At 41.8% G+C, this 19,983-nt stretch overlaps 1 protein-coding gene across 1 annotated transcript in view; it reads left to right on the forward strand.

Annotated features, from left to right (window-relative positions):
* The window catches only part of LOC138957261 (adhesion G-protein coupled receptor V1-like), a 230,200-nt gene extending 210,217 nt beyond the window's left edge, over window positions 1-19,983 (forward strand). Inside the window, exons 85-104 of the mRNA XM_070328430.1 lie at window positions 405-704; window positions 1,118-1,263; window positions 1,870-2,071; window positions 2,552-2,655; window positions 3,396-3,512; window positions 4,580-4,687; window positions 5,170-5,337; window positions 6,123-6,206; window positions 6,639-6,713; window positions 7,660-7,906; window positions 8,364-8,467; window positions 9,213-9,417; window positions 9,719-9,823; window positions 10,115-10,255; window positions 10,852-10,933; window positions 11,406-11,520; window positions 13,067-13,224; window positions 15,311-15,432; window positions 15,887-16,090; window positions 16,894-19,983. Coding sequence (XP_070184531.1) covers window positions 405-704; window positions 1,118-1,263; window positions 1,870-2,071; window positions 2,552-2,655; window positions 3,396-3,512; window positions 4,580-4,687; window positions 5,170-5,337; window positions 6,123-6,206; window positions 6,639-6,713; window positions 7,660-7,906; window positions 8,364-8,467; window positions 9,213-9,417; window positions 9,719-9,823; window positions 10,115-10,255; window positions 10,852-10,933; window positions 11,406-11,520; window positions 13,067-13,224; window positions 15,311-15,432; window positions 15,887-16,090; window positions 16,894-17,175 — 3,069 coding nt within the window. The 3' untranslated portion in view covers window positions 17,176-19,983. The remainder of the gene's footprint in view (window positions 1-404; window positions 705-1,117; window positions 1,264-1,869; window positions 2,072-2,551; window positions 2,656-3,395; window positions 3,513-4,579; window positions 4,688-5,169; window positions 5,338-6,122; window positions 6,207-6,638; window positions 6,714-7,659; window positions 7,907-8,363; window positions 8,468-9,212; window positions 9,418-9,718; window positions 9,824-10,114; window positions 10,256-10,851; window positions 10,934-11,405; window positions 11,521-13,066; window positions 13,225-15,310; window positions 15,433-15,886; window positions 16,091-16,893) is intronic.

Raw genomic sequence — 19,983 nt, forward strand, 5'->3', positions numbered from 1 at the left:
TTCCTGCACCAGGGTCAGTGACCGGTCAGTGACGGGGTTTAACAGAGTGGAAATCTGTGTGTGCGGCCAGATCAAAGGCAGGGCAGTACCTAGTAGCTGAAACATGCATTATCACAAGTTGTTTGACTGGTACTCAAGCGGTCTCTTTGATTTTTTTCGTATTTCATACACGGATTAGGCGCTTCGTTATACAAGACGCAGGGGTCGAACTCGAGGAAAAAAGTCGCGCCTTATGACCCGGAAAGTACGGTATATGAAGCAAAGAGGATTTATTACTGGGTTTTCTCTTCTTTTCTTTTTGTGTGTGAATAATTATACTGTAAACTTTTACTTCCAAGCCTCATGTCAGTTATCATCACAACACTGTTACATATAAATATTTCTTCCACTTCGTTTGTGTGCAGGGATTTGCTGAAATAACCATCCGACCTAGTGACCTCTCGAATGGTCTGATCGGCTTTGCGGAAAACTCCAAAACGGTTCAAGCCAACGAAGACCTTAACCCCAATGTCACCTTGACCCTGACCCGGCTGAACGCTTACTATGGCAACGTGCAAGTGGTGTGGAAAGCCAAACTGAGCCCAACCAGCAGCGAAGCAGACGACGTTCAGTTGACCAATCAGCTGAAGGCGATGACAGGGGTGGGGATTTGTCCGCCAGACCAGAGCCTGTGCACCTTCCAAGTGCAACTTATTGACGACCAGGTGAGGATTGGCTTGTCAGTTGTTCCCCCTGGTTTGTAAGGCTGCCTAAATGGCGGGGTAAAAATGGTCATACACGTAAAAACCCACTTGTGCAAAAACATGAGTGAACGTAGGAGTTTCAGCTTATGATCGAAGAAGAAGAAGAAGTAATGAGTTGGTTTTGTCGTAGGTATGGAGAATAATTGTAAAGGCACAGTTCTCGTCCTCACGATTCGGCTGCCCATCTAAGATCTGGCCAGATTATTACATTGGTTAAGACCATTCACCTACTTGGAAACATACCAACAATCAACAACATGTGTGCTTCTTATTTTGAGAAGGCCATCCTATTTGTAGCCGTTCTCCAGAAAGATGAATTTGAAAAGGAAGAGATAACTGTCTTGTATTGTGATGTTTGTGGTAAATTGTTTCAGATTCCAGAAGAGAGTTTCTCTTTCGTTGTGAAGCTGGAGAGTGTGGGAGATGACGCTCGCCTGAACCCAGACGCTCTGTTCGCCACCGTCAATGTCCAGTCCAGCGACTTTGTCCGTGGTCTGGTGCAGTTTGTTCCCAACTCAAGGTGAGCCATAATCTCAAGTTCGTTATTTATACAGTGTATTCCATTGTATTTTAATAGATCGATCATGCCGTTTATACGAATGCAATGAACAACATGACATTTTATGTTACGTTTTCTTCAGTGGGATATTTTTGTCAAAGATATGGAAAGATTTGTCTGCCTGTCTGCATGTCTGTCCCTGAATCAGTGTGTGTTATGGTTATGTGTTTGACAGTCCTCGGGCATGAACCAGTCCCCTGTTTCTAAGCCACAAGATTTGGCGAGTGAAGCAAGTGGGGCGAGGTAGTAGTGTTTCTTGGGCAATTCTCGCCACGAGGAACACTAGGAATTTGGCGAGAGTGAGCGAGCATGCCTTAGCGATGAATGCTCTCTACATGAGAAAAATCGTGGCTGCATAGCTTCCAATCCGATTGGCTTATTATGGCTGTTTACCGAGGAGTGCAGTCGACTCTTTTAGTATCAACCAATCGTGTTTATTGCCGTTTTTAGCTAGTGATAAAATTGTTCCATATTCACATTTGCTGTCTTGCCAAGCAAGAGGTAAGCCGCAAACAACTCTTGCCTCGATGAATCCGGCGTCTGTAACCCTTGTTTTCTGCCCCACAGAACGATAATCATGGGAGCGAACAGCCGTTGGGTGGTGGTGGGGGTGCAGCGAGTGCAGGGGCTGACCTACGACGTCCTCGTCGGTTACACCACCAGGATGCCGCTCACCACCACTGACGCTGGAGTCACCGTCTACGCCGCCCTCGAAGGGGAAGACTTCACCAGACAGCAAGGAACTCTGGTCTTCAGAGCACAATCGCAGGTAAAACATGAACATTTTCCTTCAATACCATTGAAAATATGTGCTCAACCGTTGTCTAGGTATTTGGATCATGCTAATACTGGCAGAACTCCAGACAGAAATTAAATACGCGCTTGTGATATTGTTGGATCAAAGTTTGTGAAAGCTATGAATTTGCTTATGTACGTACTGTATAAAATAGAATCTCCCTCCCCCCTGTAAAGACCGGAACAAAATCTGAGAAAATTAGGTTGTAAATGAAAAAGGCCGGAGTCTTGAATGGAGGTAAGTGTACAGAATTTATTAACAGAAAAGTTGTAAAAGCAAAATCCTTAGAGAGGGGAGGGGGGATTTCCAAAGTGGGGTTCCACATTATTTTGTTTGTTTGTTCCTTTCTCAGGCTGTTCAGTACATAAACATATCTCTGACGCCAGCGACAGCATCAGACAATCCCTTCCCCAAGCAGTTCTACATTATTTTGTTTGTTTGTTCCTTTCTCAGGCTGTTCAGTACATAAACGTATCTCTGACGCCAGCGACAGCATCAGACAATCCCTTCCCCAAGCAGTTCTACATTGATATTCATGATCCCTCCAATGGTGCAAGGTGAGAGAATACTTGAGCCTTTCGACACACACATAGCCGCATGATTGCATGATGCCAGATACTTCAGTCTTTGATGTATTAGTAAAAATCTGTTGTGCAAGCTTTTGTTTACTTTTGCAGTTTTGTCAAAGTAGGAAAATGCTTTTTTCCCGGTTTAAGTCACAACGCAATCAAAAGTTTTAGTCTGTGATTTATATGCACAAATCTAAAATCAGATAGACTCACTGCTTATGGTGACAGAGATCGAAAAGCATTTGCAGATAAGGCCAAAAGAAAAATAGGTCTGTTTACGGTAACATAGGCCAAAAAAATAAGGTCGGTAGGTCGGGATTTTTTTTTTATTTATTTATTTTTTTCCCAAAAAACATATTTTTACGTTATTTTGCAAAAAAAAATTTTCTTTTTTTTCTCCCAAATGCCAAAAAAAGTCTAGGGTCGCACGAAAAAAATAGGGTCGGTCGGGTTACCGTAAACCGACAATTTTTTTTTTTTGCTTAAGTTTTGTTCATCTCTATTAATTGTTTGTTTGTCTGTCCACTCTAAAGACCATTGGGTGGACGTGCTTGTGAATGTTTTATTTTCATATGTCAAAAATTAAACATTTCATTTAACTTACAATTATTTTTTTATTTTTATTATGCGTAAATCTCTTATGCCACCCTGTGTATGATATAGTGCATACATTTAAGTTTCGTCACAAGTAGAAGAAAATGTTTGTCATGTGTCAATGTGTATTTCAGTATAAGCGCAGACTATGGAAGGTCGGTGGTACGCATTGTTCGTGGTGACGAGGTGGCGATGTGGACCATTGTGGCAGAACAACAGAAGAAACCTTTCAACGACACCAACATTCTCATGTAGGTTTTGGTTTGTCTGCTTGCTTGTTTATTCAGTGGTTCATTGGTTTGTTTGATTTTTTGTTCCTTTTCATAGATTATTGTTTCCAGGAAGGGTATCAACAGTCACTTGTATTGTACTGTAATGTCAGCAAGTTATGAAGATAGTGTATCTGAGAGTTATAGTTTTTGGCTCACATGCGAAGCAAAAGTGAGTCTATGTACTCACCCGAGTCGTCCGTCCGTCCGTCCGTCCGTCCGTCCGGAAAACTTTAACGTTGGATATTTCTTGGACACTATTCAGTCTATCAGTACCAAATTTGGCAAGATGGTGTATGATGACAAGGCCCCAAAAAACATACATAGCATCTTGACCTTGCTTCAAGGTCAAGGTCGCAGGGGCCATAAATGTTGCCTAAAAAACAGCTATTTTTCATATTTTTCCCATTTTCTCTGAAGTTTTTGAGATTCAATACCTCACCTATATATGATATATAGGGCAAAGTAAGCCCCATCTTTTGATACCAGTTTGGTTTACCTTGCTTCAAGGTCAAGGTCACAGGAGCTCTTCAAAGTTGGATTGTATACATATTTTGAAGTGACCTTGACCCTGAACTATGGAAGATAACTGTTTCAAACTTAAAAATTATGTGGGGCACATGTTATGCTTTCATCATGAGACACATTCGGTCACATATGATCAAGGTCAAGGTCACTTTGACCCTTATGAAATGTGACCAAAATAAGGTAGTGAACCACTAAAAGTGACCATATCTCATGGTAGAAAGAGCCAATAAGCACCATTGTACTTCCTATGTCTTGAATTAACAGCTTTGTGTTGCATGACCTTGGATGACCTTGACCTTGGGTCAAGGTCACATGTATTTTGGTAGGAAAAATGTGTAAAGCATGTGAGTCGTATGGGCTTTGCCCTTCTTGTTGTTGTTGTTGCTGTATTGAGTTTTGTGTGTGTGTGTGTGTGTGTGTGTGTATCTGCATGCGTGTGTGTGTGTGTGAGCATGTGTGTGTGTGAGCATGTGTGTTTGTGTGTCATGTTTTTCTCCTGACTTGTTATCATTTGTGTGTAGAACTCTGGGAGGGCTGGACAGGCAGGCACAAGATCCTCTGACCAATAATGAGGTCACTGCCATTGACAACATGGTGAAGAGAATTAACGAAGAGGGAACCAAGAGACCGTAAGTAGATTTCACAAAATGTCCTAAGCTTTTGGTGATGAAACTCAATTTTTTTTCTTGTGTATTCAAGTAAAACGATGTTTTGTGAAATACAAGGAAGAAGAGCAAATTACATGTATTATTCAGCATGTATTGAAGGATGTGTCAGGAGAAATGAAACAGTTCAATCTTAAGCAGCATGACATCTTAATCTACTCAGTTCACACATAGTTTACGCTCTGACAATGCACACACAGCAAGTTGTTTATTAGCTTTTTAATTAGTATGTGTGTGTGTGTGAGTGCATGCATGTATGCATGCATGCATGCATGCATGCATGCGTGTGTGTGTGTGTCGGGTGTGTGTGGGGTAAATAAGATAGAGTTGTTTATTTTCTTCTTCTTGTCGATCACTCAGGAGTTGTTTATTTTGAAGGAGCTTGTTTTTCAGAAGGTTAAATCTGATCAATCTGACGTAAAAAATGATGATGATGATGTGCACAGACTGCCAGAGCAAGTAGTGGATGCAACGCTTGGCTTGCTGTGTAAGATGCTGGACCCCAGCAAGGTCGACGCCACCAGGGGGCAGCACTCGCTGGCCGAGAGAGTGGAGGAGTTGACCTACAACATGTTGTACGGCCGTGGATGTCCCACGCCCGTAGCTGACGGACTGTAAGTGTCTTTGCGTGTTTCTTGTTCGTAGTTTGATTTTGTGTGGATGTGTTGCATTTGTTAATGCAATGGATAGTGACAGCCAAGTCACTTTGAAAGATAAATGTTTTGTTTGAATGTTATTTTATGAAAGTAATGAATAAACAATGATAAAAGATAGTCACTTTTTGTATTTTGGGTTGCTGGTTTTTGTTTTACACGACAAAAACAGTCAAAAACAGACCAAACTGGAGTACAAGGGGAAAATAATATTTCAGCTGATATGATTGTCACACTTCTAATTATTGTTATATTTTATCTTTCTGGGTATGCTCTAGGGGATTACAAAGCAGATTTTGATTATTATATTTATATTTGGAGTTAGGGACATTTCTTTGTTACAACCGTCAAACTTTAGGGTAACCCCTGCACAAATTTTGTTTGAAATAACCTGGTTATGACTGTAATACAATGGCAACAAAATCCAATCGTAATCCCCCAGAATGTGATATTCTGCACAAACTGCACAAAAAATCATTGCTCTAGCTAAATTACAACCAGAGAAATCGCAACACCACAGATGCAACTGCCGCAAAAATGGCCGACATGAGAAAAACGACGTTGAAGATAAACTATTCAAATATTGTCTTTATTGACACATAAATAAGACACTTTAGACAAAAACACAGACACACTTGCATTTTAGGTATGTTATGAGACCATTATCTGCAAAATATTTTAAAAAAGGGTTTTGATCAATTTGTCCATTTTGCACTGGCCCACTTCCCCTTAACTTCCTTGTGCAGACTGACCAAGTCGTGTGCCTATGTCAAAGTGTCTGCTGGCAGATGGACGCCGGTCAACTTGCAAGGATTTGAATATGAAGCCCAGTAAGTTGTATTTAATCTGTTTTTCATGTACTCTGAAGGGCAAGTGTGGGTGTGTGTGTCTATCTGTCTGTCTGTCTGTCCATATGTGTGTGTGTTTGTGTGTCCTTTGAGTGTCTGTGTCTGTGTGTCTGCTGTATGTCTGTGTATGTCTGCGTGTATGTCCTTTGTTTGTGTGTCGGTGTATGTTTATATATCATATGTATGTGTGTGTGTCTGTCTGTCTGTCTATGTGTGTGTGTGTCCTTTTGTGTGTGTGTGTGTTGGTGTGTGCGTGTGTGTATGTGTGCGTGTGTGCGTGCATGTGTGTCTTTGTATGTCTTAATGCTTGCCTCTCTATCTGGTTGTCTGTGTCAAACTAAGTATGACCAACTGCACGTTGATCATACCACTGTAACAAAATGTACAAAACTGTGCACATATATTCTTTTTCAGACACAAAGATGTTTTTACAGTGCCCACAGAGCTGACTATATCCACCGGTGCTGATGGTATCAATGACCAGGTAGAGTGCTCTTCTTTTTCTTCTGCGTTCATTGGCTGAAACTCCCATGTACCCTCGTGGTTTTTTTCACAAGTGGGTTTTTATGCGTATGGCCATTTTTTGTCCTGCCATTTAGGCAGCTATACACGATTTTGTAAGATGCATGCTTGGTATTCTCCTGTTTCTATAACCCACCTAGCCAGAGGAGACAGCGCTACAAAAGAAGCTATACGGCCCCAGAGAGGACTTGGAGAGGACAGCACGTTTCGCCCTGCAGTCCGGACTGACGATCTAACAGCGAACAACAAGAAGAAGATAACCCACCAAACTCTGACATGGAATATAGGATCTTTTCTGTGCACACTTGGTCTTGTGCTTGCGTGTACACACAAAGGGGAATCGAAAAATGTCAGGAATCAGCGTTAATTAACCATGTTTTATTGATAGCAAAAATGTGCATTAGCAAAGTTAAGAAAACTAAATCGCATATTCCATTGGAAATTGTATTTCAACAAGAACTTGCGCTACAAAAGGTGTATCCCCATTGTCCTTAGTTAGATTGTTGTTGAATTAAAAAGTAATTTAATGGAAATGTAACCTGTAATGCAAAATAAAACAAAATTAAAATTTCATTGAAGAAAAAAAAAAAAAAAAAAGAACCAATGAAGAAAGATAAGCTCACCGCCCAAAAAGAAAGAAAAAAAAAAAGAAGAAAAAAAAAAAAAAAAAAAAAGACGAAAGAGGCAAAAAAGATGGGTTGAAGCAACCTTGCATGCAACTGAGGTCAAAAAAAAAAAAACCATTAAAAAAAAAAGAAGAAAAAAAGGGGGATTGGGCACTAGCAGGTCTGCACATATGTTGACCTGACAGATAACAAAAATCTCCACCAGGCACAGCTGTGATTTGAAAGCTCAGCCTTCTGCATGGGAAGCCACGGCATCCTATCCACTAAGGCCATTGCGCCTGTCCTAGATTGCTTAAACTGTTTCAGTACGGTGGAGGTTTTGTTTGGGATACAACCTTGAGTCTATTTGAGGTTGTGTGTGCAAGTGCGTTTGTGTTCTCGTGCTTTTTTTGTATGCTTGTAAGCAGGTCATTGTCGGTTGTACGTTTTAAAGTTTACTTTGTGTTGTTTCAGTGTGCAGATTTCCACATCATTGAGTATAACAGCCGGCAATGGTTTCCAACACAGAATGAAGAACAACTGTTGAACAATAGGGTAAGAAAATTTGAGGATTGCACTATACCAAAGACTGCATGTGTGTTTACCTTGTATTTATGCCTCTCACAAGTGGGATGGGCAGGCAGATTCGGAGAAATATGCTTGCTGTGTGTGTGTGTGTGTGTGTGTGTGTGTGTGTGTGTGTGTGTGTGTGTGTGTGTGTGTGTGTGTGTGTGTGTGTGTGTGTGTGTGTGTGACTTTCACACGTTACATTATAGGCCAGTCACTAGCGAAGGGATGTGTCTGAAACATGTGTACAGGAAACGTGTAGATTATTTGTCTCACTAAAAGCAAGGGTATAGGCCCATTCAATCTTTTACAACACATACAAACCCAACAGAATTATTTCCAGAATCTGTCCCTGCAATGTTTCCATTTTTGATAAACCTTGGTGCTTTTAATCTTTAGTGAGAATATTTAGCAACAGATTATTCTCACATGTGTTTTCTTGCAGGTCATTTCGTTTGGCATGAAGGGAAAAGCATCAGCACCTACATCTGATCCCGTCAAGTTCCGAATTCACACGCCTGACAGTCGCGTTGCCACTAAACGAGCACAGTGAGTTGAACGCCTTGTTAGTTTCATGTAACAAATTGTCGTCAACTGTTTTTCTGCTGTGCGAAGGAATAGTGTGAACATGTGCATGTGATGCCAACTGGAGGCATGCTGTTGTCACGGTGATGGGATGAGCGCATGGTTTAACTGCTGACTTTTTTGCCACATGAGAGGAAGTAACTTCAACATAACTGAAGTGAATTAATCATCAACAAGAAAGACTGTGAGTTAAATGTGGCAAAGTTTCATAGTACCATGGAAACATTGTAATAATAATGCATAATATTTCTGGAGTGCACATATCCAAGGTTAAACCCTGCTCAGAGCGCTCTACATACATGGGGGGTGGGAGGACATAACATTATTTACAGTGCATAATTTCACACATATTTCAATTGATAAAACATTGCACTATGATACTTTAATATAATACATTGGGCTATAAATCTGCAATAGCTCTGTGGAAACGCACCCCAGATCCCGGTTGTGCGTGTGTACCTTATGAATGCCAAAGTACTCTGCCCATATCGGTATGCAGTCTGAGACTGCTTATTTTAGTACAGAGGAACCCCCCTTTTAAGACCTCCAAAAATCTGAGAAAATCGGGTCTTAAAAAGGAGGGAGTCTTAAAATGGGGGTAAATTTACAGACATGAAGAGAGGATCTGAAAAATCAAGGTCTTAAAAGGGAGAAGTCTTAAAAGGGGTTCTACTGTAATAGTGTCCAACATGCCTACTTTCTTTTCCAGGTGTGTTTACTTTGATACGTCAGTGGAGCAGTGGGTGAGCCCCAAAGACGTGTGCTACGTGGAAAACAATCTCAACCTGGGCATGGACAACTTCGTGTCTTGTTCCTGCAGTCACATGACCAGCTATGCCGTGGTGGCGGAAGTGTACGATGCTGGGATCATCGGCTACACCATCTGGTTCTACATCGCCTGTTTCATTTGCATGGTGAGTGTCTGTGGCAGTGTTACACTGTCACAATGCTCCCGTAGAATATGAGTTGGGTTTAGACTCGTTGGAAATGTGTGACATTTGTTTTGTACTCAGCAGTAGTTTAATTGTGTGTGTGTGTGTGTGTGCGCGCATGTGTGTGTGTCTGTGCGCATGTGTGTGTGTGTGTGTGTGTGTGTGGGGGGTCTGTCGGTCTGTCTGTCTGTCTGTCTGTGTGTGAGAGAAAGAGAGATTTAGCTGAAACTATCATACTCATTATCTGTGTATGTCAATAAGTTTACGCTGTTCCTCTGTGCAGTCATGCATGGCCCTGGTGATTATCTCTCACCACCTCTGTCACCAAAGACCCACCGTGGCTTCCAGCCTCATGCAGCACATGTTGTTTGCCATCTTTGCTGCTCAGGTTTGTAAATGTGTGATTTTCAAAATCGTTTCTGTTGATTTTGATTCAGATTAACTGCTGAATTTTGAGACAGTTGAGGCATATTGGGGCTGTACATTTAGTACCAGAATAATATGGATTTAGATTAGGGTATGTAGTGGTAAGCTTCACGTCTGCTGTATAATGATTAATTGCGAAAGATATAGTCAAACAATTTACAGCACTGTGGAACTGAAATCAACTGCAAACAGTCCATGAATAACATTGAAAGACTGTGAAGAAAAATAACCAACATATTGTCATCCATAACAGTTGTGCCTGGTGGTGGACGCGTACCTGAGCCCCACAGACATACTGACACCTTCAGCCAGAGAGGACAACTATCGGTGTATCGTGATGGGTCTCTTTCTGCACTACTTCTTTCTGGCCCAGTTCATGTGGATTGTCGTTCAGGTAGGCGTATTGAATAGTCTGTCTGTCTGTCTGTCTGCATGTCTGTCTGTCAGTCAGTCTGTCTGTCTGTCTGTCTGTCTGTCTGTCTGTCGTGTCTGCATTACTTCTTTCTGGCTCAGTTCATGTGGATTGTTGTTTAGGTAGGCGTATTGAATAGTCTGTCTGTCTGTCTGTCTGTCTGTCTGTCTGTCTGTCTGCTGTGATGGATATCTTTCTAAATTATGAAATATTCCATTTTGGTCCAGTTTATTTGGATTGCTTTTCAGGTAATTAAGTTTCGCAAAATGTGTGTGTGTGTGTGTGTGTGTGTGTGTGTGTGTGCGTGCGTGCATTTATGTGTATACATCTTTCTGTCAGATAACAAGTCTGTGTTTTCTCCGATTTTATTATTCATTAATTTAGTTAAAGAGGTTACATAATTTGGATGGGTCATTTTCCTGGTGTATATTTATTTTGTCTCTCTATGCTTGCAATCAGATTTGGGTGATTGCACCACTGCCCTTGATTCATCGATTGAGTCAGTAAAGACATATGCAGTGTTAACTTAGTTAATACACCTCAGTTTTTGTAATGAATATGTTTATTTTTGTTTACAGTCTATCAATTTCTGGCAAATCCTGATCATGAACGACGAGCACACAGAGCAAAGATATGTCATCTTCTTCGTGCTTGGTTGGGGTGAGTTGATGTGTGACAACATGTATTTAGTTTGCAACAAATGCATGAGAGTGGTAGCAGGTATGGTATGTACTACCGCCACTGCCCAAGTCCTTACCCACCTCTGACTTCAACTTTTTAACAGGATGTCTGTTTCAAATGTCAATAATTGCCTCAAGGCAGTGCTAAGTGAGTGTGAATCACATTCGTATTTTAAAAAAATGTAGTCTGGCTGAGTGGAGCCATAACGATAACACAGTGACAGCATCTGGACATGCACCATACAAACTTGGTTGACATTGCGCATTATGATGCAGTAGTTTGGTTGGAGTGTTTACTGACAGTTTCTTTGCCAGTTATGTTCAGTAAATCCCAAACGGACAGATTTGGAATACATTGAGTATAATGGTCATGAAATTATATCATATGTGTACTCGTGTTAAGATTGTGTTGAGTGGCTGTTTAGTGACACTCATGTTTATGTCTTTTCCAGGTTTGCCTTTAGTATTTGTGGCTCTGTTCTATGCTGTCGCCTTTAACGTCTACAAGTACGAGACAGACCTCCCTGTGGATTACATATATGGGGATGTCTACAACAATGGTGAAATGTAAGTAAATAAATATATACTGTTGCTTTTATTGTTCTAGCCATGTCAATTAGCTATATACGCTGGTGTGGGTGTTAGACTCATTTCCTTTTTGACTCACATGCGAAGCAAAAGTGAGTCTATGTACTCACCCGAGTCGTCCGTCCGTCCGTCCCCCCCGTCCGTCCGTCCGGAAAAATTTAACGTTGGATATTTCTTGGACACTATTCAGTCTATCAGTACCAAATTTGGCAAGATGGTGTATGATGACAAGGCCCCAAAAAACATACATAGCATCTTGACCTTGCTTCAAGGTCAAGGTCGCAGGGGCCATAAATGTTGCCTAAAAAACAGCTATTTTTCACATTTTCCCCATTTTCTCTGAAGTTTTTGAGATTCAATACCTCACCTATATATGATATATAGGGCAAAGTAAGCCCCATCTTTTGATACCAGTTTGGTTTACCTTGCTTCAAGGTCAAGGTCACAGGAGCTCTTCAAAGTTGGATTGTATACATATTTTGAAGTGACCTTGACCCTGAACTATGGAAGATAACTGTTTCAAATTTAAAAATTATGTGGGGCACATGTTATGCTTTCATCATGAGACACATTTGGTCACATATGATCAAGGTCAAGGTCACTTTGACCCTTATGAAATGTGACCAAAATAAGGTAGTGAACCACTAAAAGTGACCATATCTCATGATAGAAAGAGCCAATAAGCACCATTGTACTTCCTATGTCTTGAATTAACAGCTTTGTGTTGCATGACCTTGGATGACCTTGTCACATGTATTTTGGTAGGAAAAATGTGTAAAGCAGTTCTTAGTGTATGATGTTATACACCCAGGGGACTGGGTGGCCGAGTGGTAACGCACTTGCGCTCGGAAGCGAGAGGTTGCGTGTTCAGGCCTGGGTCAGGCCGCAATTTTCTCCCCCCTTTCCTAACCTAGGTGGTGGGTTCAAGTGCTAGTCTTTCGGATGAGACGAAAAACCGAGGTCCCTTCGTGTACACTCCATTGGGGTGTGCACGTTAAAGATCCCACGATTGACAAAAGGGTCTTTCCTGGCAAAATTGTATAGGCATAGATAAAAATGTCCATCATATACCCGTGGGACTTGGAATAAAGTAAAACAATTCCATCTCACACGGCATTAAGTCTCAGGAAACATGAATACATGTACACGCATGCAGGAAAAAAAAAATGGGTAGCGCCGTATGTATGGCAGCTCGCTTTCCCCGGGGAGAAAGCAGCCCGAATTTCCATGAGGGGTAACCTCACTGGACTGTAAATCTTATCCAATCCAATCCAATCCAATCATTGCTAGGTTTAGTTATTTGACCTTGACCCTGAAGGTCAAGGTCATGTAAAGGTCAAGGTCAAGCATGTGAGTCGTATAGGCTTTGCCCTTCTTGTTAACAATTGTACACACACAAGCATGCACTTTTTTTAGTCTCGGCCAGCTTCCTTAATATGAGTTTTAGTCAGACTTGGACATCACATGGCTCGAAGAGAGAAAATCCAATGTTTATCGATACATAATGTTATGTTATGTATTTCAGTTGTTTCCTGACCAATGCCTACGCCTCAGTGGGAGGCATCATCGTGCCGGTGTTGCTGCTGTTGCTGATGTCAGGCATCGTCTTCATCAAGGCGTTCCAGCTGTCACCCCAGTGGCAGGCCTATGACGACATCTACAGGGGACGGTACAACAGCACGGGTATGGCTTGTTTCTGTCATGATTTACAAGGAGAAAATTCGATTGATATTTTCAGTCTCCGGCTGCAGTGAACTGATATTAGTGTGCTTTTGTGTTATGAATAGAGGTAGAAGCTTAATATTTATGCACTACAGCAGTCCCTGCAATGTACGGCCCCCGGCGTGAGCGGACACCTGACATGTACGGACACATTTGCTCGGCACGGAGTGTTTTCCTTCTTTATTTGCCCCCCCTTAAACGGACACCTGCAAAACGTGGACGCGGACACTCATTTTCGGTCCCAACAGCAGGTCATACCTCCAATGTACGGACAGACCATCGTCAAATTTTCACCACAACAAAATCGATAACAGAGCAGTCCGGCTCTTGGTACAAAGATCACAGCCGCAATGGCGTGATGACAGTCACTGATAACTTGAGTGCCCGTGTACCCATCAGGAGGGGGGGGGGGGGGGGGGGGTAGTTTTGGTCAGGAGTGGAGTACATGCGAAGATGCCAACATGAAACTGCACTGAGCTCTTTATTCTTGTCTGTTGGACGTAAACAACAGAAACCACAGGCGATGAAGGTCCTGAGCGAAAGAGAGTGAAAAACCGGCCACAGTTCTCAGCATCGTGTGTCTGTGTGTAATCTCTTTCATTGACAAGATACTCTTGTTTCCCCTCAGCCTTGACCAGTGAGTCGGTTGCCTAATCTGTGAACCCTTCAGTTGTCTTGCTTTGTCAAAAGTTACGACACAGTCAACTGGTTTTGCTCTGAGTGAACAGTGCAGCTGGCCTCTCTGTCCACAGTCCCCAACAGTACATGGCTGGAGGGAGTGAGAGAGGGGAGGGGGGGTGGTGGGGTGGAGGGGTAGCTGGCTAAACTCTGTGGGTGTCCGGTGTCACTGCATGTCAGCAGGAAGAGCATTGGAGAGAAATAGAGAGGTGTACTCTTCCACACAATTTCCAAGCATCAGTTGTCACGGCTTGGGGTAGGCATTAGTGAGGGAGAGTGGGAGCTGTGTTATGTACAGTGTATTTCCGACTGAAGAGTGAAAAGTCACTGCCATGCCACATGATCAGCAAGCAGTCAATAAAGCCAGACAAGAAAAAAATAAATTACATGATTATGACATGCAGCTCTATCTGCTGCTATTTATTCAAACTGGTTTTCAAGCTTATTCTTGCAAAGCATCTGCACAGCTCCTCTGTGCTGTGTTTGTGTGGCTGCTTTCGTATGTCAGTGCATGGTGAGTGTGTTCACTGCCTTGAGGATTTATTTTATCTCTTCTTTTCAACACTTTTCATACAAATCATTTTTACAGAACGTTTAAAGAAGTATTATGAGTTTATTGTTATTGTTTAGTAGCCACAAGAAGTGATTAGCATAGACTCAATCCTGTTGTTTGTGTGTCTCTGTGTGAGTGTATGGGGGAGGGGGTGGTGTGGTCACCCCTCCCGTGACCGGACACCTGCAATGTACGGACAGTTTTGCTGTGGCCCAAGGGTGTCCGTTCATGAGAGGGACTGCTGTACGTGTTTGTCTTTTCACATAGATATATCACACAAAAATGTCAGTTTTTGTTTAACACACACACACACACACACACACTCACACACACTCACAAAACACACACACACACACACACACACACACACACACACACACACTCACACACACACTCAAGCAAGCACACACATACTTTCGCACAAACACACATGCACGCATCACACACACAAACACACAAACACACACACACAAACACACACACACACACATACATGCATCACACACACACACACACACACACACACACACACACACACACACACACACACACACACACACAAACACACACACACAAACACACACACACATACACGCATCACACACACACACACACAAACACATACACACACACACACAAACACACACACACACACCATCCCTCCTCAACACCCATGGAACATCTTATACTTGTTAAGAAATACCATTTTCAAAAGTAACTGGCCTATTTGACAGGTCTGTGACAAGTGTGAACTTAGTGTGAAAGCGAATATCATTTGCTGAAGAGTCATAACAGTCTGTATGTGTTACTTGACAGAGGTGCAGTTGCTGCTATTCCTGTGGGCGGTGCTTGCCTTGACATGTCTGTGGGCGGGACTTCACATGGTGTACAGTCAGCTCTGGATGCTGGTGCTCTTCTGTATCTCTGACATTCTGCTGGTAAGTGTTGGGTAGATGTGGTCTGTCTGTCTGTCTGTCTGGTATGTCTCTCTTTCTGTCTGAGGGCCAGACTGCATACAGTCAGCTCTAAATTCTGTTGCTCTCTCTGTCTGTGATATTCTCCTGGTGGGTGTTGAATAGGTGGCATAGCATGTCACAGAGAGAGTGTGTGTGTGTGTGTGTGTGTGTGTGTGTGTGTGTGTGTGTGTGTGTGTGTGTGTGTGTGTGTGTGTGTGTGTGTGTGTGTGTGTGTGTGTGTGTGTGTGTGTGTGTGTGTGTGAAAGAAATTCTTAAGTAATTTGCAATCTAAGCCATTTAGTGGCCTTCAATTTTCCAATGACTCATAAAAGCTTGCCTTCTCTGTGTTGTTGTGTATTCTTTAAACCTAATGTTTTTCTCAAGCATTTGAATTCAGTTTTTCAGCAACCACTGATTTTGTGCATGAATTCAACAGGGCCTGTTAGCATTTGTCCTGTACGCCGTGATACGCAACCCTTGCCTGAACCGGTGTTCGCGCACACAGAAGGAATACTACACGGCCAGCAACACTGACATTGGCACGCTGCCACCGCCGTCACTGGTCTACAACAATCGTCTAGCCATCAGCAACAACACCATCAACTCGCTGAAAGGCTCCAGAACGTCTCTTATCAATGAGGTGAGATGAGCTTTTAAAGCCGAACCCCCTTTAAGACATTCCAAAATCTGAGAAAATCTGGTCTTAAAAAGGAGGGGGTTTGAAAATTCGGTACATTTACTAAGGTTATGAACAAAAAAATATGAAGAAACAGGGTCCCAAAAGGGAGGAAATCTTAAATTGGGGTGTCTTAAACAGGGGTTCCATTGTATTGCTGGAGTGAATGACAGCCCTACTGTTAAGAGTCCAAGTTGAAATGCAGAAAACTGAAGGATGCAATATCGTGCACGGAGGAATATTTACAGTATGTGTGGATGTGTGCGAGGTGTGGTGTTGGTGTTAGTGTGTGTTTGTTTGTTGGTGTTAGTGTGTGTTTGTTGGTGTTAGTGTGTGTTTGTTTGTTGGTGTTAGTGCGTGTTTGTTGGTGTTAGTGTGTGTTTGTGTTTGTTGGTGTTAGTGTGTGTTTGTTTGTTGGTGTTAGTGTGTGTTTGTGTTTGTTGGTGTTAGTGTGTGTTTGTTTGTTGATGTTTAGTTGGTGTTAGTGTGTGTTTGTTTGTTGGTGTTTAGTTGGTGTTTGTTGGTGTTAGTGTGTGTTTGTTTGTTGGTGTTAGTGTGTGTTTGTCTGCGTCTGTGTGTGTGTGTGAGTGATGAACAAAAAGATCGAGCTTGTAACATGGAGGTTCTTGTTGCCAGTGCTTACGAAGAAGGCGTTTTTGTTGTCGATAACATGAGATGAAAGGTGCTGGTTCCTAATACATGTAATTAACCTTCTCTAAATCTTGCACTCATTTCTGAAGTTGTTTGACACACTTGTCTTTTTGCAGGCCTGGGAGCGAGGAACGATCGGCAGCAAAAGTCAGATGACAGTCCGACGAGCCACCCCCTCACAGGTTTACCTCAACCCTCCCATCGCCATCGTGTCTCCCTCAGCCAGCAGCAACCTTGACCCCCAGGACTTTGATGACCTTCTGTTTGCCCTGAAAACAGGGCACAGTTTTACTCCCTCGGAAATGTCACGAAGCATTGCAGATGATGATTCGCAGCTGTCAACAAAACTGGATCGTTATGAGACGAAGAGAATAGACATTGCTGACACTCATTTGTAGTGCAGATAAAAACATCAAAAACAGACCCAAAATATGAAAAGTCATTTTTGGCATTCATGGGACTGCAACTCCCATGTACACTTGAATTTTTGCCCTAGATTTTTATCTCCAGACTGATTTTCAACCTGCCATGAATACAGACATACAATGTTTTAAATGATGACACATCCCCAGGAATAGATGTAAAGACGTATTATGTGAGGGACACAGTTCACACCTATGCAGAGATTTAGGAAAAAAGCGGGGTTTTGAGATGGCATAGTTTTCTGAAAAAAAATGCAAAAGACAAGGATGTCAGTCCATAATGATGGGTACTTGCATTGCATGGTGCAAGAGGATCCAACATTTGACCATTGAAACAGAAGGAACCTGAAGAATTGAAAGAGTAAGCATGCATTACTGGTAGAGTCGATGGTATGTTGTGTGAACTTGAGATATGAAGTAATTACTGTGGTTCTCTTTTAAACAATTCATTGACATCTGATTTATGTTCAATCAATCAATCAATATGAGGCTTATATCGCGCGTATTCCGTGGGTACAGTTCTAAGCGCAGGGATTTATTTTTTAATTTTTTTTAATTTTCAAGGCGCAGGGATTTATTTATGCCGTGTGAGATGGAATTTTTTTACACAATACATCACGCATTCACATCGGCCAGCAGATCGCAGCCATTTCGGCGCATATCCTACTTTTCACGGCCTATTATTCCAAGTCACACGGGTATTTTGGTGGACATTTTTATCTATGGCAATTTTGCCAGGAAAGACCCTTTTGTCAATCGTGGGATCTTTAACGTGCACACCCCAATGTAGTGTACACGAAGGGACCTCGGTTTTTCGTCTCATCCGAAAGACTAGCACTTGAACCCACCACCTAGGTTAGGAAAGGGGGGAGAAAATTGCTAACGCCCTGACCCAGGGTCGAACTCGCAACCTCTCGCTTCCGAGCGCAAGTGCGTTACCACTCGGCCACCCAGTCCTATGTTGATACAGTTCTAGACGTAGGGCTTTGCTGTGTTAGTGAACAGGTCCAGCTATCATTTTACATTGCCACGTTTTCTTCATGCATTCCCAAATACCCCCCGCGGGTTAGGGGGAAGAATTTACCCGATGCTCCCCAGCATGTCGTAAGAGGCGACTAACGGATTCTGTTTCTCCTTTTACCCTTGTTAAGTGTTTCTTGTATAGAATATAGTCAATTTTTGTAAAGATTTTAGTCAAGCAGTATGTAAGAAATGTTAAGTCCTTTGTACTGGAAACTTGCATTCTCCCAGTAAGGTAATACATTGTACTACATTGCAAGCCCCTGGAGCAAATTTTTGATTAGTGCTTTTGTGAACAAGAAACAATTGACAAGTGGCTCTATCCCATCTCCCCCCTTTCCCCGTCGCGATATAACCTTCGTGGTTGAAAACGACGTTAAACACCAAATAAAGAAAGAAAGAAAGCATTCCCAAATGATCAAAGACTGAGATTTGCCATAGTGTTTTTTGTTTTGTTTTGTGTGTGTTTGTATGTTATTACACACATGACTTTTCATGTTGGCAGTTCAGAGTTAAAGACTGTGTGTGTGTGTGTGTGTGTGTGTGTGTGTGTGTTTGAGAGAGAGAGAGAGAAATGTGTCCCATTAGTACAGATAAACCTGCTGTTTCACCAACTTTAATGATGAAAGTTATTTGTACATGTATGTATTTTGCTGAACAACTGTATCTTGATGTTTTAGATGTGTCTAGCTGCCATGCTGTCATGGCATTTTTGGAGAATGTATTTGCGATCTCACATTGTATGCTGCTATTTTTATTGTTATAAAATTGTCTCTTATGGCATGGGGACAGTGTGATCTCAGTCAAAATGACATTAATCTTCTGGTGTATAGTTTTTATCCAGCTTGAAGCTACAAAGACAACAAAGAGCACACAAATTAGAACATTCCAAATATCAGTGCTACAGTTACCTATTTTGTTGGAACATTTAAAATGTCAGGCTTGGCTCAGCTGTGGAAGCTGATTTGGGAAAACAATTGGAAGGAGTTATCAGTCTGCCACAAGCTGTCATGACCATTATCATATCTTTCGATGCTGATTACAAAAATTGGCGATTTTGTCAATGTCAGTACAGGGGAACCCCCATTTTAAGACTCCAAAAGTCTGAGAAAATCAGGTCTTAAAAAGAGGGAGTCTTGAATAGGAGTTAAATTTACACAGGCGATGAACAGAAAATTTGAAAAAATCAAGATATTTAAAAGGTAGAAGTCGTAAATCGGGGGTCTTAAGCAGAGTATTTTAACCACCCTGCTTGCACGCCATTTCAGGTAAATACTCCAGCCAGCCTAGTCGGTTTTGTTTCTGCAGTTATTACCCAGTTTAAAACCTTTGATCTCACCCGTACGAAATGAACTTATAACAAAAATTATAGTTATACTGCCATATATAATACAAAACTTATAAAGAACTTATGGGTACTTATACATTCTTATAAGTTTCTTGGAAGTTCTTAGAAGTTCCTATAAATTATCTACAAGTTCATTCCGTATGTGCTCTGCTGTTTTAGATCACTTTTATACCCATTCCAAGTCACTGACATTTTTAGATTCAATCTGCTGATCGATTTTGCTGTGCAATAATCTGCTGATCTTGTTGTGCAATATTTACAGCTGTTTTTACAAGTTTTTTCACATGCTTGGTTGTACACATTGAGCAAATACAATATTTTTTGGCATACATGATTTTACATGTACTGTGGTTTTTGATTTGATGCATGTACCGTGTTCTTCGCTCACCATGTGCAATAAAACACCAATGCTCTAG

This window comes from Littorina saxatilis, linkage group LG1 (assembly GCF_037325665.1).
Source record: "Littorina saxatilis isolate snail1 linkage group LG1, US_GU_Lsax_2.0, whole genome shotgun sequence".
Classification (NCBI taxonomy): Eukaryota; Metazoa; Mollusca; class Gastropoda; order Littorinimorpha; family Littorinidae; genus Littorina; species Littorina saxatilis.